The sequence below is a fragment of the Balaenoptera physalus genome, assembly GCF_965194825.1.
Source record: "Balaenoptera physalus genome assembly, chromosome: 4".
NCBI lineage: Eukaryota > Metazoa > Chordata > Mammalia > Artiodactyla > Balaenopteridae > Balaenoptera > Balaenoptera physalus.
Window position 1 is genome coordinate 127,155,928 of NC_138891.1, and position 14,463 is coordinate 127,170,390.

General features: G+C 37.8%; 1 protein-coding gene across 5 annotated transcripts in view; it reads left to right on the top strand.

The window, feature by feature from the left end:
* JAM2 (junctional adhesion molecule 2) overlaps nt 1-11,852 on the top strand; it is a 67,655-nt gene extending 55,803 nt beyond the window's left edge. Inside the window, exons 7-11 of one of the 5 annotated variants that reach the window (XR_014263098.1) lie at nt 3,538-3,645; nt 5,409-5,424; nt 6,481-6,615; nt 8,170-8,212; nt 9,794-11,852. Coding sequence is in view for 1 of the 5 variants with exons in the window: in XM_082460574.1 (XP_082316700.1) it covers nt 3,538-3,645; nt 5,409-5,424; nt 8,170-8,212; nt 9,794-9,826 (200 nt within the window). In the remaining 4 variants the exon portion in view is untranslated. Of the gene's footprint in view, nt 1-3,537; nt 3,646-3,771; nt 6,616-8,169; nt 8,214-9,793 lie in introns of those variants that run through there. The other 4 variants (XR_014263097.1, XR_014263100.1, XM_082460574.1 and 1 more) reach the window with 4 other exon arrangements.
* Nucleotides 11,853-14,463: the final 2,611 nt, after the last annotated feature.

The window sequence follows — 14,463 nt, forward strand, 5'->3', positions numbered from 1 at the left end:
GAACTCCCAAGACATGTTAAATATAGTTATGGATCTAGTTTGCTATAAAACATAGCTGCCGTATATTATATTACACAAAATAAGCTGCTTAGAGTTGAGTAAAATTCAGGCTCAATTATCTTTTCAGATTACATGAGTTTCAGAGCAAACATTGTTTCTCATTTTACTTTTAACAATTTGGTTAAATTCGTCCTCGTATGAAAGCCGTGTTTTGAAAATGGTTGTGTAATAGAGAGGGAGGAGCTGGAGATGGCACCCGAGGGGTTAAAGGTCACTCTGGAGGGGGCTGCACCCTAGGTTTCAGGAGCTTGTCCTCAGCTTTGTGGGGTCAGAAATTCATTTTTTCAACGTCTTGAGCTATGCAGATACGTGGGCAGTAATTTATATTGTCTGTGTACAGTTAACTCTTAGCATGATATTTCAAAGAAAATATAATCTTATTAGACTTCAGGATATCCTAAAGTATAAGATATTCAATAGTATACTCTAATTTCCACAAGTAAGTTTGAATTTCAGGGTTTTTTTTAAAATTCGGGGACACATATTATCTACCCAACTCACTCAAGTGTTGACATTTAAAGTCAAACATAAGCATTTGCTTAAATTATCAGAAAATATCCCTCTCAATGCTGCTTTGGAGTTATTAGAAAATTCACTATCACATTTTATTTTTTCTTTAAATGATCATGTTTAATTTCAGTGCCTAATTTAGTTTTATCTTAAGAAATAATATAGGTGAAGTCATGGTTTTGACATACTAGTTAAATTTTTCCTAGCATGCAGTGAATAAATACATAACAAACTTTAGAGTTCTGTGTTTTGCTAGTAGTATCACTTTAATTTGAACATGATTTCCACGTTATCTATTCTTTCTGGTATAAGTTGACTTAAAAGTTAGAATTGCTTTGTTTAAAGCTCACCCATTGATCCTCGATGTTTTACATCCTTGGTTTGGAATTCAGATCTTTGGAAATACATAATTCATGAAGTCTCATTTCCAGTTTTCTTTGTGAATTATCACCAACAACTTGTAACCAAAACCTGTTTACTGTTCTAAATAAATCCTTTCTGAAGTACAGAAAGAAAGTAAATCATGGGTTTGCTGATTATTCCCAGGCTGCTTCATTGTACAACTCCAGAAAATTCTGCTCACACTTAGCATTTTAGCATTTGGTCCCTTTCCTTTTATTTTAGAATAATGATACCCTCCTTTTATTGTGGCTTTTTTTTAAAGAAAGAACACACAATATTTTCATACACGTTATTACATTTTCTCTTTAGTGAGGCATAATAAGGTGGGCATATTACTTGCTCAGAATCTCACAGTAATGACAAATGGGATGAACACAACTTACCTCTAACTTACAAGTCTTCTATCTTCTATTTCTTTGAAGAAAATAAAATAAAGTTTATACCATGAGTTAGTACTTACAGGATAAGACAGTTTTTTTGTTTAGAATTTGCCTTTAGCTTGAATCCTTCATAGATGTCAGATTCATTGACAAACTACAGGACAGTTTTTTGTCAATGAAAATGTCAATCTAAGGGTGATTATAGCCCTTAGGTTAAACCCTTTGTAGGTGTCAAATCATTGACTATTACAAAGAAAATCGTAGGCAGTTTGGTTCTCAGGAGTTTTATTTAGTTATTAATTTAATTTTGCCTTAGTTTATGATTATTGTGGAGTTCCTTTTTTCCTCTCTGCTATTTTTTATCCAAGTGAATAAATAGATGAATCTCAACCTCCCAATACCCAAGCAAATACGAACTGAGTTTATATGAAGCAATAATTAAGGTTTCCTACTCTAGTCCAATTACTCAGCCTTTGGAAAGATTGACCCAGTTACCTTTTTTAAAAAAAATCAGTTAATATTTCAGAGGCATCTGGAAAAATTAATAACACTTGGCATTAAGAAAAAAATTTAAGACCAGGAAGTTTCATGATAAGCAGACTCATTCAAATAATATTTCTTAAAAAATCACTCCCAAACTGTGCACTGCTTTAAAATATCTAAAATTACTATTGAGAAACTGCTACCTAATATTTTCTCCAAGTTATTTAACCATATGCTAATTAATACTTGCTTTTAAAAAAAGAACTCTTTGTTCCTTTAAAAATGTAGGAATTTGCATATCAATCAATACATAAGAAGTGTCTAAATGACAGAAGAGTGTGGCTCGTGAAATCCTCATGGACAAGACGGAAAAATGTGACCCAAATTGAAAGTGTAGATGGATTCACACATGGTTGGATCCCTCACCCAGAGCATGCTAGTAAATTTTGTCATATGAAGATACATGTCTAATAGCCTGTTAAATAGTTCTTTCCCAAAGTCATGTTTATCATTTTATTAATGACTTGAATGTATTTTTGATGCAGTTCCCAGTTGCAGAAATATTAACCTCAGAAGGTTAATAATCTAATTCTTGGGCAACAGAATCAGTAACTGGAAAAACCTCACAAGTTGGTAACATGGTAGTGATTTTTCAAAGTTAGGTCCAAAAAATGCAGTTATATTGGGTTAGAGGAAAGATGACTTAGTAGCAACAGGAAAAAGCCTTGGGAAGTTTAATTCATTTTTAACTTAATGGGATAACAGTTTAATGGCATATATGTATGTGGGTGTGTATGTGTGCATGTGTACACACACCCAACCACAAGCCCATATAAATTCAAGAAAGAAGATGTTTCTGATACTTAGTTTTATAGAACAACAGTGGCATGGGCTTTCTTTGGGGCTGAATGAATTTTCCGTATTTGTGAAATTGACACAGATGACAATGTAGAGGAATTTTAAGGAAACTTTGAGGGGAGTGTTGTAGTAGAATACTTGAACTCACTGAACTTCAAAGCTCACTTCCAATCTGATATTTAATCATATGGATTATTGCATCTCCAAATGCATGCAAGAGAATACCATACATTTTATTTCTGGATCATAGAACTTCTTAAAATTTAAGATTCTTGCAAGACTTAGCTCTGTTAATATTTTCAATCAATTTTGAACCATGTCCGTGGAAGTGAGTTAGTGGAACAGGCTTAAAAAGCATGAAACTATCTGTGTTTATGGTATAGCTACAAAGGGGAGCTTTTTTTTGTTTTGTTTTAATAAATTTATTTATTTATTTATTTTTGGCTATGTTGGGTCTTCGTTGCTGTGCGCGGGCTTTCTCTAGTTGCGGCGAGCAGAAGCTACTCTTCAATGCAGTGTGCGGGCTTCTCATTGCGGTGGCTTCTCTTGTTGTGGAACGTGGGCTCTAGGCGCGCGGGCTTCAGTAGTTGTGTCACGCGGGCTCAGTAGTTGTGGCGCACGGGCTTAGTTGCTCCGTAGCATGTGGGATCTTCCCGGACTAGGGCTCGAACCTGTGTCCCTTGCACTGGCAGGCGGATTCTTTTTTTTTTTTTTTTCAGGCGGATTCTTAACCACTGAGCCACCAGGGAAGTCCAAGGGGAGTTTTTTGAGCTTTTTTGATTTAATGACTACATCGGTCCGTCTTTTTGACATGAATTCATGCATGGTTTATTTTGCATTCCAGATGATCTCAACATAAGTGGCATCATAGCAGCTGTAGTAGTTGTGGCCTTAGTGATTTCTGTCTGTGGCCTTGGCGTGTGCTATGCCCAGAGGAAAGGCTACTTTTCAAGTAAGTGAATTTCACTCTTTGCCAGACAACTTCTTGTGGATATAGAGTTTCCTTCTGAGACACTGTTTCTCCTAAGATGTTCTAACAGACTCTGGAGAATATTTTTCGTTCATTTTCCTGCAGTAGAAAATGTCCAAGATGACACGAAGGTGAGTCATGAAGCACCCTGGCGAACATAGGGAGGAAAGGCAGAGGTGTCTCTTCGCAGCATTCCAGGAATCATCACAGAATATGTGAGAGGCACCGGGGAGGGGCATAGTGCAGCGATGCCGAGAGATGTGCAATGGGGGTGGATATTTATAGTACATGTACATGTATTTAAGATCCTTTTATTTTAAGTAAGGGATTGTATATCTAAAGATGAAAATTAATTTCTAGTTTTATGATAAGAAATTTCATTGGAATAAATCTGAAATGTTTTATCAGTATAGAACAGTGGAATGTTGAATGCCGAATTTAGCACAACTGTATTTAGAAGACAATTGTTCAATTAAAAACTAGAAACCTATTGTATTATAGTTGCTTCTGAGGTTTTTAATTCTTCAAGTTTAGGTCTCTTGGAACTCCCATTTGGTGATACAATAGGTTTGATGTAAATGGATGAGATTTTTAAGTGTTTTATTCTCTTAATGCGTTTCTTTACTCCCAGTCTTTAAAATTATCTGAGACCTTCAAAGTTGCAGAACTCCATCAAGTCCACTAAAAATAGTGTATAAAGTAGAATTTTTAAGGATAATAAATTTATAGCATGAACAAGTTTTAGACCTGCTGTTTTATAGGGAACATTAATTTTGAAATTTAGGTTTAAAAAATATCTTATACCAAAATAAAACTTAAATTTAAAGGGGGTTTGTAATAATACCTATAAATAGGTATTGTAAAATGTATCCATGAATGTGGTTTCAAGGATATTCCCTATAATTAAGAATAACTGCTCTGTGAATTAATAGTAGCTGTTGTGTGGTTCTCCTATCCAGTCCAGTGTAATGTAATCCGGCTGAGTCCCCCTGCTGGTCACCAGTGGAAATACAGACAGATAAGGTTGCTCATTCAAAATTCTTGTCTTTTCTACCTGCAAAGAATACCTGTCTGAGTGTTTTTATTGAAGACTTGGTAAACGTTTTTTCTTAAAACACTGAATTAATTAAAGATTTTACGTGAATATTATTAGTTCATTAGCTAAGAATGTTACTCCCGTTTTCATCTAGCAGGAAATCTATCTAAGAGAACCATTTTCTTGAACTTGCATTTCAGACAGGGGTTGGCAAACTATGACCCATGGACCAAATCTGGTCTGCCACTTGATTTTCTATGGCCCACGAGCTAAGAATGGTTTTTACATATAAACATTGCAGTCTATTTGATAATAGGGAACCCTAACGTTGAACCCCCAAATAAGATAAATGTTATCCCTCCAAAGAATTCCATTCTTCTAATTAGTAGACCTGTATTACAAGACTTTGATTATTATTGCTATATTTTTAATTCATTGATAAAAATTTTTGAAAATTTGTTTTCTCTTTTGTTATGTAAGTACTTACTTAATATCCTCAATTTTACCTCTTTGCCCACAAAGCCTAAAATATTTGCCATGTGGACCTTTACAGAAAAAGTTTGCCAACGCTTGATTTAGAAGGTATACAATGTCAGCAAGTGAGAATCAAAACTGAGAAAAAGGAATTAAGCTCAAACTCATTTTTATATGAATCTGTATCATACCCTATTAATTCTTGCATTAATGATATATACTTGTTCTTTTGTAGAAGAAACCTCCTTCCAGTAAGTATACTTTCTTAATGCATGCCTTCCCCCATATCAACTACTTTTTTGTTCATCATCTGTTTAAAGTCAAAAATGGGAAGTTGGGTTGTTTGTGTGGGTTTAATTCTATGGGCCGTGACTCAAATTCATCAAGGAACACATCCTACCTCATGCCTCATGCCAACTTGTCAATGATGCTTAGTTACCTAGAGAAGAAATACAGTCACTAATTTGACTTTGTAGGCATTTCCATAGTACTACTTGAAAAACTTTTTTTTCCTGTGTTTTGCTAAATTTAAAATGTTCAAATAAATTTTTCCCTAACAGTCATTTTTACATTTAATTGAATACCAAATATATGTCCAACCCTGTCCTAGGGACTGATAACAGAGCAGTGAATAAAATAGACCAAAAAACCCCTCTGCCCCACGGAGCTTGCATTCTAGTAGAGTAAGGCAGAAAGTAAACAATTACATGAGTGCGACAGTATGTCAGATTGTGATAAGTATTACGGAGAAAGATAAAGCAGATAAGAGAACAGAGAATGCACAGGGGAGGAGTGGAGATTGCCCTTGTAAATAGGTGGTTAGAGAGGGCCTCACTGATGAGGGGACGTCTGAGATATGCAGATAAGCAGAGGGGAGAGAACAAAGGGAAAGATCTCGAAGCTCTGCGTGCCTGGAGTATCTGCGGAACAACAAGGGGACCAGTGCGGTTGGAACAGAATGAGAACCATGCAGGGAGGAGATGAGTGAACACAAGTAGTGTAGTGGGGGCCAGATTATATGGAGTCCGTTCCAGGCAGTTGTGAGGAGTTTGGCTTTGGTTCTGAGTAAGATGGGACATCATTGGAGGACCTTGAACAGAGGGGTAGCATCTTCTTATTTAGTTCTTAGAAGCTCACACTGACTGCTCTGTTGAGAATAAGCTGTAAGGTGACAGAGGGTGGAGGAAGCAGGGAGAACAGTTAGGAAACTACTAACTAATCTAGACAAGAGAAAATGGCGGCTGGTCCCAAAGTGACGGTGTCAGAAATGTTGAGAAGTGATAGGATTCCGGATATATTTTGAACAGTTTGCTGGTTGATTGGATGTGGGCTGTGAGAAGAAGAGAGAAATCAAAGATGGCTCCAAGGCTCTGGGAAAGATGAAGTTACCATTTACTGAAGTGTGAAGGGTTTCAGGAGCATGTTTGAGAGTGGTGGTGGAGGTAGGTAGAGAGGTCTGTCTGGAGTGCTTTGAAATTTTTTTTAATATTTGAGATGCCTATTATACTGCCAAGTAGAGATAATTAGTGAGTAACTGAATATATGAATCTGGAGTTTGGGGAAACATCTTAACTAGAGTTAGAAATTTAGGAGTCATTGGTGCATGAGATCTGGATGAGATCACCAGAGTCTCCAGTTAATTTGCAGTTGATTTGTGCCTGTCCTTCTTGTATGTACGGAAATGGCAGACCCAACCTCGACTCTATGGGCGTTCCCCTCTACTCTCAGCTGCCATGCTTTGGAGACTTTGTCATCTCCTAAGTCTTTTGAAGACCAAGGAGATGCCATTGATTTCCTGTTCCTAGACTTGCTCCTCAGTGATGGTCTCTGAGCCTCATAATATCCCAGTGCAAGTCCAGGATGAGGTCCAAGTTAGCAGGACTAGCGGTAGCCAGTTCAGGAGTGAGTTCTGAAGAGCAGGGTAGCCTGATGGTGGTATGGCCAACCCCCCATCGCACCCCAGGCAATTGTGAGGATTCCCACTTTCATTGAGTAAGATGGAAAGTGATTGGAGGGAGGGTTATGAACAGAGGAGAGACATCATCTTATATATGGAGAAAGGCTGGCAATGCTAGGGTGAGGGAGGTTATTATTCTTTCATTCAGTCCCTATTACTGTCTCTATTAACCCAGGCAGTAATCTGGGAGGCAATATCTTTATTCCTAGACACATCTTCCGTTTGTCAAATCCATGCTCCTCAAAATTTGTTGGACAATGAATTGGATGTTGTATTAGTCTGCTAGGGCTGCCTTAAAAGTGCCATCAACTGGTGGCTTAAACAACAGAAATTTATTTTCTCATAGTTCTGGAGGCTAGAAGTCCAGGCCTCTTTCCTTGACTTAAAGGTGGTGTTCTCCCTGTCTTCACACGATCTTATGTTTAAACATACCTGTTTATGTCTGAATTTCCTGTTCTTATAAGGATATCAGTCATATTGGATTAGGACCCACCCTAATTACTTCATTTTAATTTAATTACCTCTTTAAAGACACTGTCTCTAAATACGGTCACATTCTGACGTACTGGGAGGTTGGGACTTGAACCTGTGAATGTTTGGTGGGGACACAGTTCAGCCCATAACAGGTAACTGGAACCGTAGTCACCACATAAAACTTTCTTTCCATGGAAAAAATGAAATTTGAGATTATAATGATTAAACTTGCAAAATAGTAAATGTCAATGAGTTGAGTTAAAAGTTAGTTAAGTCTCTGGTTTGCATATTCCGCAAAAGTCGTTAGTATCTAGCCTTAGGCTACAAGTAGACACAAAGGGCTTCACACATACTGATATTTTGTTGCATGGTTTTCTCTATGAATATTGTCTGTAAATATAAGAAATTCAGTTAGGATTGCTGGGGGCTTTTGTACCTGGCTAAGATAAATGTTCATCTTCCTGTTGAGAAAATGTGTGGAGGTAACATTAACTAAAAGAGGATATATGTTTTAGAATTGGAAGCAATAATATAGTAAATGCTGTCTTTTATGTTCCACAAACAGGAAGAGTAGTTCTGCATCTAAAGCCACTGCAATGAGTGAAAATGTGAGTATTTTTAAAGTATATTTCCCTTTTAATATACCTTGTACTAGTGTCTACCGCTGGTCTTTAGAAGGAGCTAAATAAATGTTAGCTCCCATCCCCTGTCTGGGAAAGCAGCATTTGTAGAGCAGTGGGGCTTTACCATCCCATTATTTTCTGTCATGGTGTTTTCTATTATTAGTCGGCCTCCTTAGTATCATTAGATCTGGCATTATTGGCTCCATTTTATAGATGAAGAAATTAGGACACACATTCTCACAGTATTACAATGGCCAAGCTGGGACCAAGGTACCTTGATTCTTGTCAGCTTGACCAAGCAGATCACTTCCAGAAGATCTGTGGTTCCAGGACTCTCCTGTGGTTATTCAAAGCACTTGGAAATTTTAGGGATATGGAATATCCTCTGCTTTTGCAGAAAGGAACATTTCAGAAATCCTTGAAAAGATGCAAGAATTATCTAATTCAGATGGTTAAGGGAACATAATTTAGATGCTTGGACCCTTGTGTACTTTTGCATTTGTAAGCACTACATTGAAGCAGTAAATACCATCATTGCTCAGATTTTGTAGCTCTTTGGATGGTTATTCAGCCTTCTGGACTATTTTTCAGCAATACAGTGAGGGAAGGGAGGTTTCCGATGTTTTTAGAAGTCTAAGCCCTTTCTTGAGAAATGGAGCGCTACTTCCCTGAATTCCTTAGTACTCTGTGGCAGGGATTTGCTTAGATTTCCTTTCAGTAGAGCTTGGAGTGGGGCGTGTATTTTAAACACTTAAGTGACTCTGATGGACACTGACCTTTAAGACCTACGTACTGTTCCATAGACGTTTTTTCCGCCAAAAATTTAAAAAATTGTCTACTCCAGAATCTATCATGGAAATCACTTTATTTTGCGGTTTACAATACCAAAGCATATTTTTCATTAATTAGCAGACAAGCAGCGTGTTGACTCTATATTTGCTCCTATAATTTGTAGAAAATGCTCCTTGAGTGCGGAGTAAAATAATCACACCTGACCAAACAGGAAGAGACACTTTGTGGCTGAGTTGGAAGAACAAAAGCTTCGCTCTTTTTCTTTGTCTTCTGCTCCGTTTCCCTCATCAGCCAAGAGCAAGAGTGTCCAATTTGAATTCTGCCCTAGAGCCGGGTTTCTCAACATTGGCACTACTGACATGTTCTTCTGATTCTTATATAACAATTTATATAAGAAATGACAATTTCTTCTAAGGCTTATATAACGAATTTTTTATAACGTCACATAATTCTTTGTTGTCCTGTACGTTGTAGGATGCTTAGGGGCGCCTGAGCTCTACCTGCTAGATGCCAGTAGCATGCCCCCAGCAAACAGGACTTCTCCTGTTCTAATTCCCACTCCTACTTCTTTACGCTTTAGGCAAAGTTTCAAGGATTTGTCTCCTGGTATTTAATTATTTAATTCCCCATAAAATAGATTTAATTAAATATATGCTGGTTTGTACCTGCAAGATTCTCATAGTGGATGTATCTTTGTATTCATAAGATTTCTATATTTCTTTAAACGTTAAGTAATACATCATATTTAAACTTGGTTTTTCTTTCTTTTCCTAGGACTTCAAGCACACAAAATCCTTTATAATTTAAAAGAATTCCACCTTTGCGATGCACCAAAACCACAGTTGTTGCACTATTAAAAGATTATAAAACTCTGCTTTGTCTTACATTTGCCAAGAGGTACATGAGGAGGTGAAGTTGGTGTTTCATTATAGTCTTTATGACTGCTACATCACTTGAAATTTTTATTTTACACAAATAGTTTTGTCAGCAGCTACAATACAGTCTGGCTTCTTGTGTCTGGACAAAGTTAAAGGAGTCAAAATACTTTGTAATATTCTGGGGCTTGTGAAGTGTTAAATATCGTAACTTCTAGAGTAAGTTACTAAAAAATATATCATACTGGTTGTGAAATTAATCCACAGAGCATGAAAGTATAAGCTGTGTGCACCCTCTCTGTGCAAGAGTCTGATTTAGAGGGTTCAGAAAATACTCTGACAGATGCAAAAGGAACCTCTGGTCTCATTTCTCCCAGAATCCTCCTTTTCCCCCTAATACAATGCTTATTCTGTTGCTCATTTATCACTAATATATTCACAGAAGGGAAGTGGCAGGAAGGGTCTTATACCCGAGGATTTGCACTTTTTGTTTACTTTCATGTCTGAGAACCAAAAGCAACATGAAGAAAAATACCTAATGGCCAGAGCTCACTCACCTGGTGTGTGTCGTTGACTTCTTCATTAAACATCGTTCTGAGAGTTAAGCACAAACCCAAGTGTCTTATTTCACCCCCAGAGCTGCTTGTTGCTATTTCCTTCCCCTAAGACCCCTTTGAAAGAGGATCAGTGACTTTGACATCAGAACTCACCATTGGAACCAACACACATAACCCTACAGATACTTGTCCCTGCGTGATGGTGACTTCACATCTCTCTGTCTCTAAAAATCGTGCAGTGAAATTTTGCATTGGGCCGAGTCCCTTGCTGTTACGGCCAGTGGTTTTCCAACCCTGCTTATGGCAAAGTCAGGGATATGGAGGGGAGGAGTGGTTGCCTGACAAGTAAAATGAGATGAAACAGCTCAGTGTGGCTCCTGGCACCTGGTGCTACGCTTGATATGTAGAAAACACAGGAGAAATGAAATGAAAAATGGGTCCGATCATCTGGTTTCTAAACTGGTAGATCACAAAGACCTCCAGCTAGTGTTACAAAGCGAAAATTCCAATGATCCATGTAATAGGGAGAGTAATTAGACTGTGTTAAAAGCATAAGCATCCAGAACTTATTTTGATTATTCGTTTCATATTGAAAAGACGATATGGCTAGGGCATTTCCAGTTCCAGGCAAATCTAGACGAAAAGGTCCCTCACTGCCTTTGACAACTTTGAACATGGTTAAACTGCTTTTAAAGGAGTCCACTCTTTTTGCCCAATAGGCAGAGCGAATCGCCAGGATTCACGGGACAGGCAATTGGATTAAGTATTCACCAAGTGCCAAATATATGCCTGGACACCAGGTCACTGGGAAGATGCCTGTTGTCACACTGCCCCCACTTGTCTGTGACATTCAGTGATTCTCACCAGACCCCTTCCAACAGTTTCCGTAAAGGGCCAGGTAGTAGATATTTTAAGACATGTAGGCCATATGGTCCCTGCTATAACTGCCTGTACTGTACTCAACTCTGCCATTTTTCCTGTCATTGTATTGTAGCATGAAAGCAGCCACAGACAATACTTTTAAAATGGTCATGTTTGTGTTCTTAAAACAGCAGGCAAGGACAGGATCTGGCCCACATGCATAGTTTCCCAACTCTCGGTGGTGAAGCATGAAAAGAAAAAAAACAAAAAAGTATCATTATAATTCTTAGAACATTTTGATTTTGTTTTCGTGAAGTAAAACTGTGTTTTATAAAGGTTAGGGCATTAGTATCTTTAATAGCAAGTTTTGTTTTGTTTTAATTATTATCATTGTAACTACATTTAATTTATTTTTACTTGGGGGTTTAACCTAATTAAATCTGGAACTGTTTTTCAATACAGCCTTGCAAAAAACTTCATCTCACAGGTGGTGGTGTCTGATTAAAGTCTACATTAATAAAAATAGCTGAACGTGTTCAATTTTTTAGCCCCATTTAATGGTGCAGGGGAAGAGTCATTCACCTATTTTTATTCAATGAAACCCAGGAAACTAGTCCCTCTTACCGTCTGTAGCTACAAGGCTAATGCTTTAGCTGCCTAAGATGAGAATCTCATCTCAGGCTGGGTGCCTGCCAACCTTTCCAATGCTGAAAAAATGCTCTGAAAGTAAAATGTCACAACTATTTATTGAACACTTTATATATGTCGTGGAAGTGGGGGGTGGATGGAGGTGAGGCTGTATAAGATCTCATTCACCTCAACGATTGTATAAAGAGGGCAATGTCGTCATTTTACAGATGAGGAAACTGAGATGAACTGAGTCAGTGACTGCCAAGTTTACAAAGCTGACAAGTGAAGAGGCAGTGTTTACGTGACCCAGGTCTATCCGATGCAGGATGTTTTACACAAGATGTTTTTTCTCTGCCCCCAACATTCCTTCCTTTTAAATTCTCAAATTCTTCTGTCCTAGGACAGCTTCCCTTCACCCTGCCTAGTCTCACAGCCTGTGATGCTTTCTGTCTTCCCTTTGCCCCTACCCCAGGTAAATGCCATGGTGGATCACTTCATCCCCTCGCCACAGATACCCGAATCTTTAATCTTACTTTTTTCAAGATTGAAGCTAACCACGATTTAAATTTAACCACCATTTAAATTATATTCTCTACCACTACCACCCTCCCTATCTCCATTTTCAACCTCCCATTTATTCACAGACTCCATCATTCATTGGCGCGATTGTCACTTTTTATCTCCGGCTACTATCTCACACCTTTTGTCTTCTGGTACCTTCCTCCCTCAAGTACCCCCTCTCAGTAGCACTTGTAATCTCTCCCGTCCTGAAGGCTCCTTTGCCCTCTAGTCTCCCCCTCACACACCCCATCAGTCTAAGTTGCTGCCAGATTACTCTCTTGAACACTGTCAACCCCCTTCTCCCTTTTCTCCCATCCCCTTGCTGAAAACCTTCCACTCTTTTCCACTACATTGTCTCTCACCGACGTCTAAACATTTTAGCCTGAAATTCAGGGCCTCCCCCCACGTACACACGTTGTCATATTGTCACACCTACCTGTTGAGCCACATGTTCCCCTGTTCCTCTTTAGTTGCCTTATGCACCCATCAAACTGAACTAAGGTCATTGTATCTCAACGACCCTTTTTTTCTCCTCCTTTACCTGGAAAGCTGATTCTCCTAATCACAAGATATGTAGATTCTAGATACTCTTCAGGACATCTTTCAAATTCCACCTCCTCTATGCAGCCTTCCCTCGTTCTCCCTTCTGGAAGAAGTTTCTTTCTTCTCTGAATTTCCATAGCACTTGGTTTTCTTATGGCACTTGTTGGTTTTATATTTCTTTACACAGTTATGTATGTACATCTCTGGCATTACCACCAATCTATTAATAGAAGCACTTTGAGAAAAGAGCCACGTTTTACATACATATTTATAAGCCCCAAAGTATTTAACTGTATCTAATGTGTAGTTGGTATCCAGTAAGTGCTAAATGAATTTTTTAAGATCAAAAGAGCACTTGTGAAAGGGCAATTTAAATATTTATTGATAAAATTTCTCCATAGATTTAGAATATTAATAACATACTGTATTTTGCAATGTTATTATAATCCCGTTCATTTGTTATGCAGAGTCACACAAATTAATGCTCCATGAATTAAGGCTGGACAGACATGACTTTTATTCTACTCCTATGAGTTATTAGGCATCCATTTCCACACAGTTCTTAAAAAGATCTTAAAATATTTTTCTACTTTCAAGTAAGACATACTAGAGTATAATATGTCTTTATACTTCTTACTAAGAAAATGTTCTCAAAACAACTGAATAGTGTGTCAACAAAGAACTTCTTTAACCTCTTTAAGACTGAGGGCAGATGGTTTTAAAGCTCCATTTTATGATCTGTTTTCAACATTGAATGTGCTACACAGAAGTGCTTCTTAAAGATGGTGTAAAAATTGAGATTTTTTTACGACCTGTAGTTAGATTCCTAAAGTTGCCCCCTGCCATTTAACTTTTCATTCTCAAGCTTCCTTTCCTTCCAAATATTTAACTACCATGAATTATACTGAAGTTGCTGTAGGTCAAGAAACTTTGTTTTCTAAATTGTAGGATAACATATAGCAAAAAGGATTAGAAAAAATTTTATACGTAAAGACATATTCATGTAACAGAATGTCGACTGGCATTTTTCCTGTTGCCTGAAGGCTGACAACTACCTCACTTTCTAAAGAAACCCATAACTAATTTGGGTATAAATACCTGCTTTGATGTTCATGAAGAGACGGTTGTGCTACCCTGAAATTATTACCCTGGTCCTCTCTCCTTTACCCCACCACACAAAATCCATAAACTGAAGCGTATAGGGATGGATTGGGGGTGGGGAGCAATGGAGAGAGAGAATGAATTGTCCAAGTCGTGTGAGTTTGTCAAAGTTGTGAGTTCTATTTCCCAACTCACCCCCGAGGCAAGTAAAGAGAATTTTAAAGAGAATCACCTGCAACAATAGAAGGCACCTGCCAAGAAGCAAAGAGCTATTTGAGCAGAGTGAAAACAGAGTCAGAAAAAGATATCAATGTAG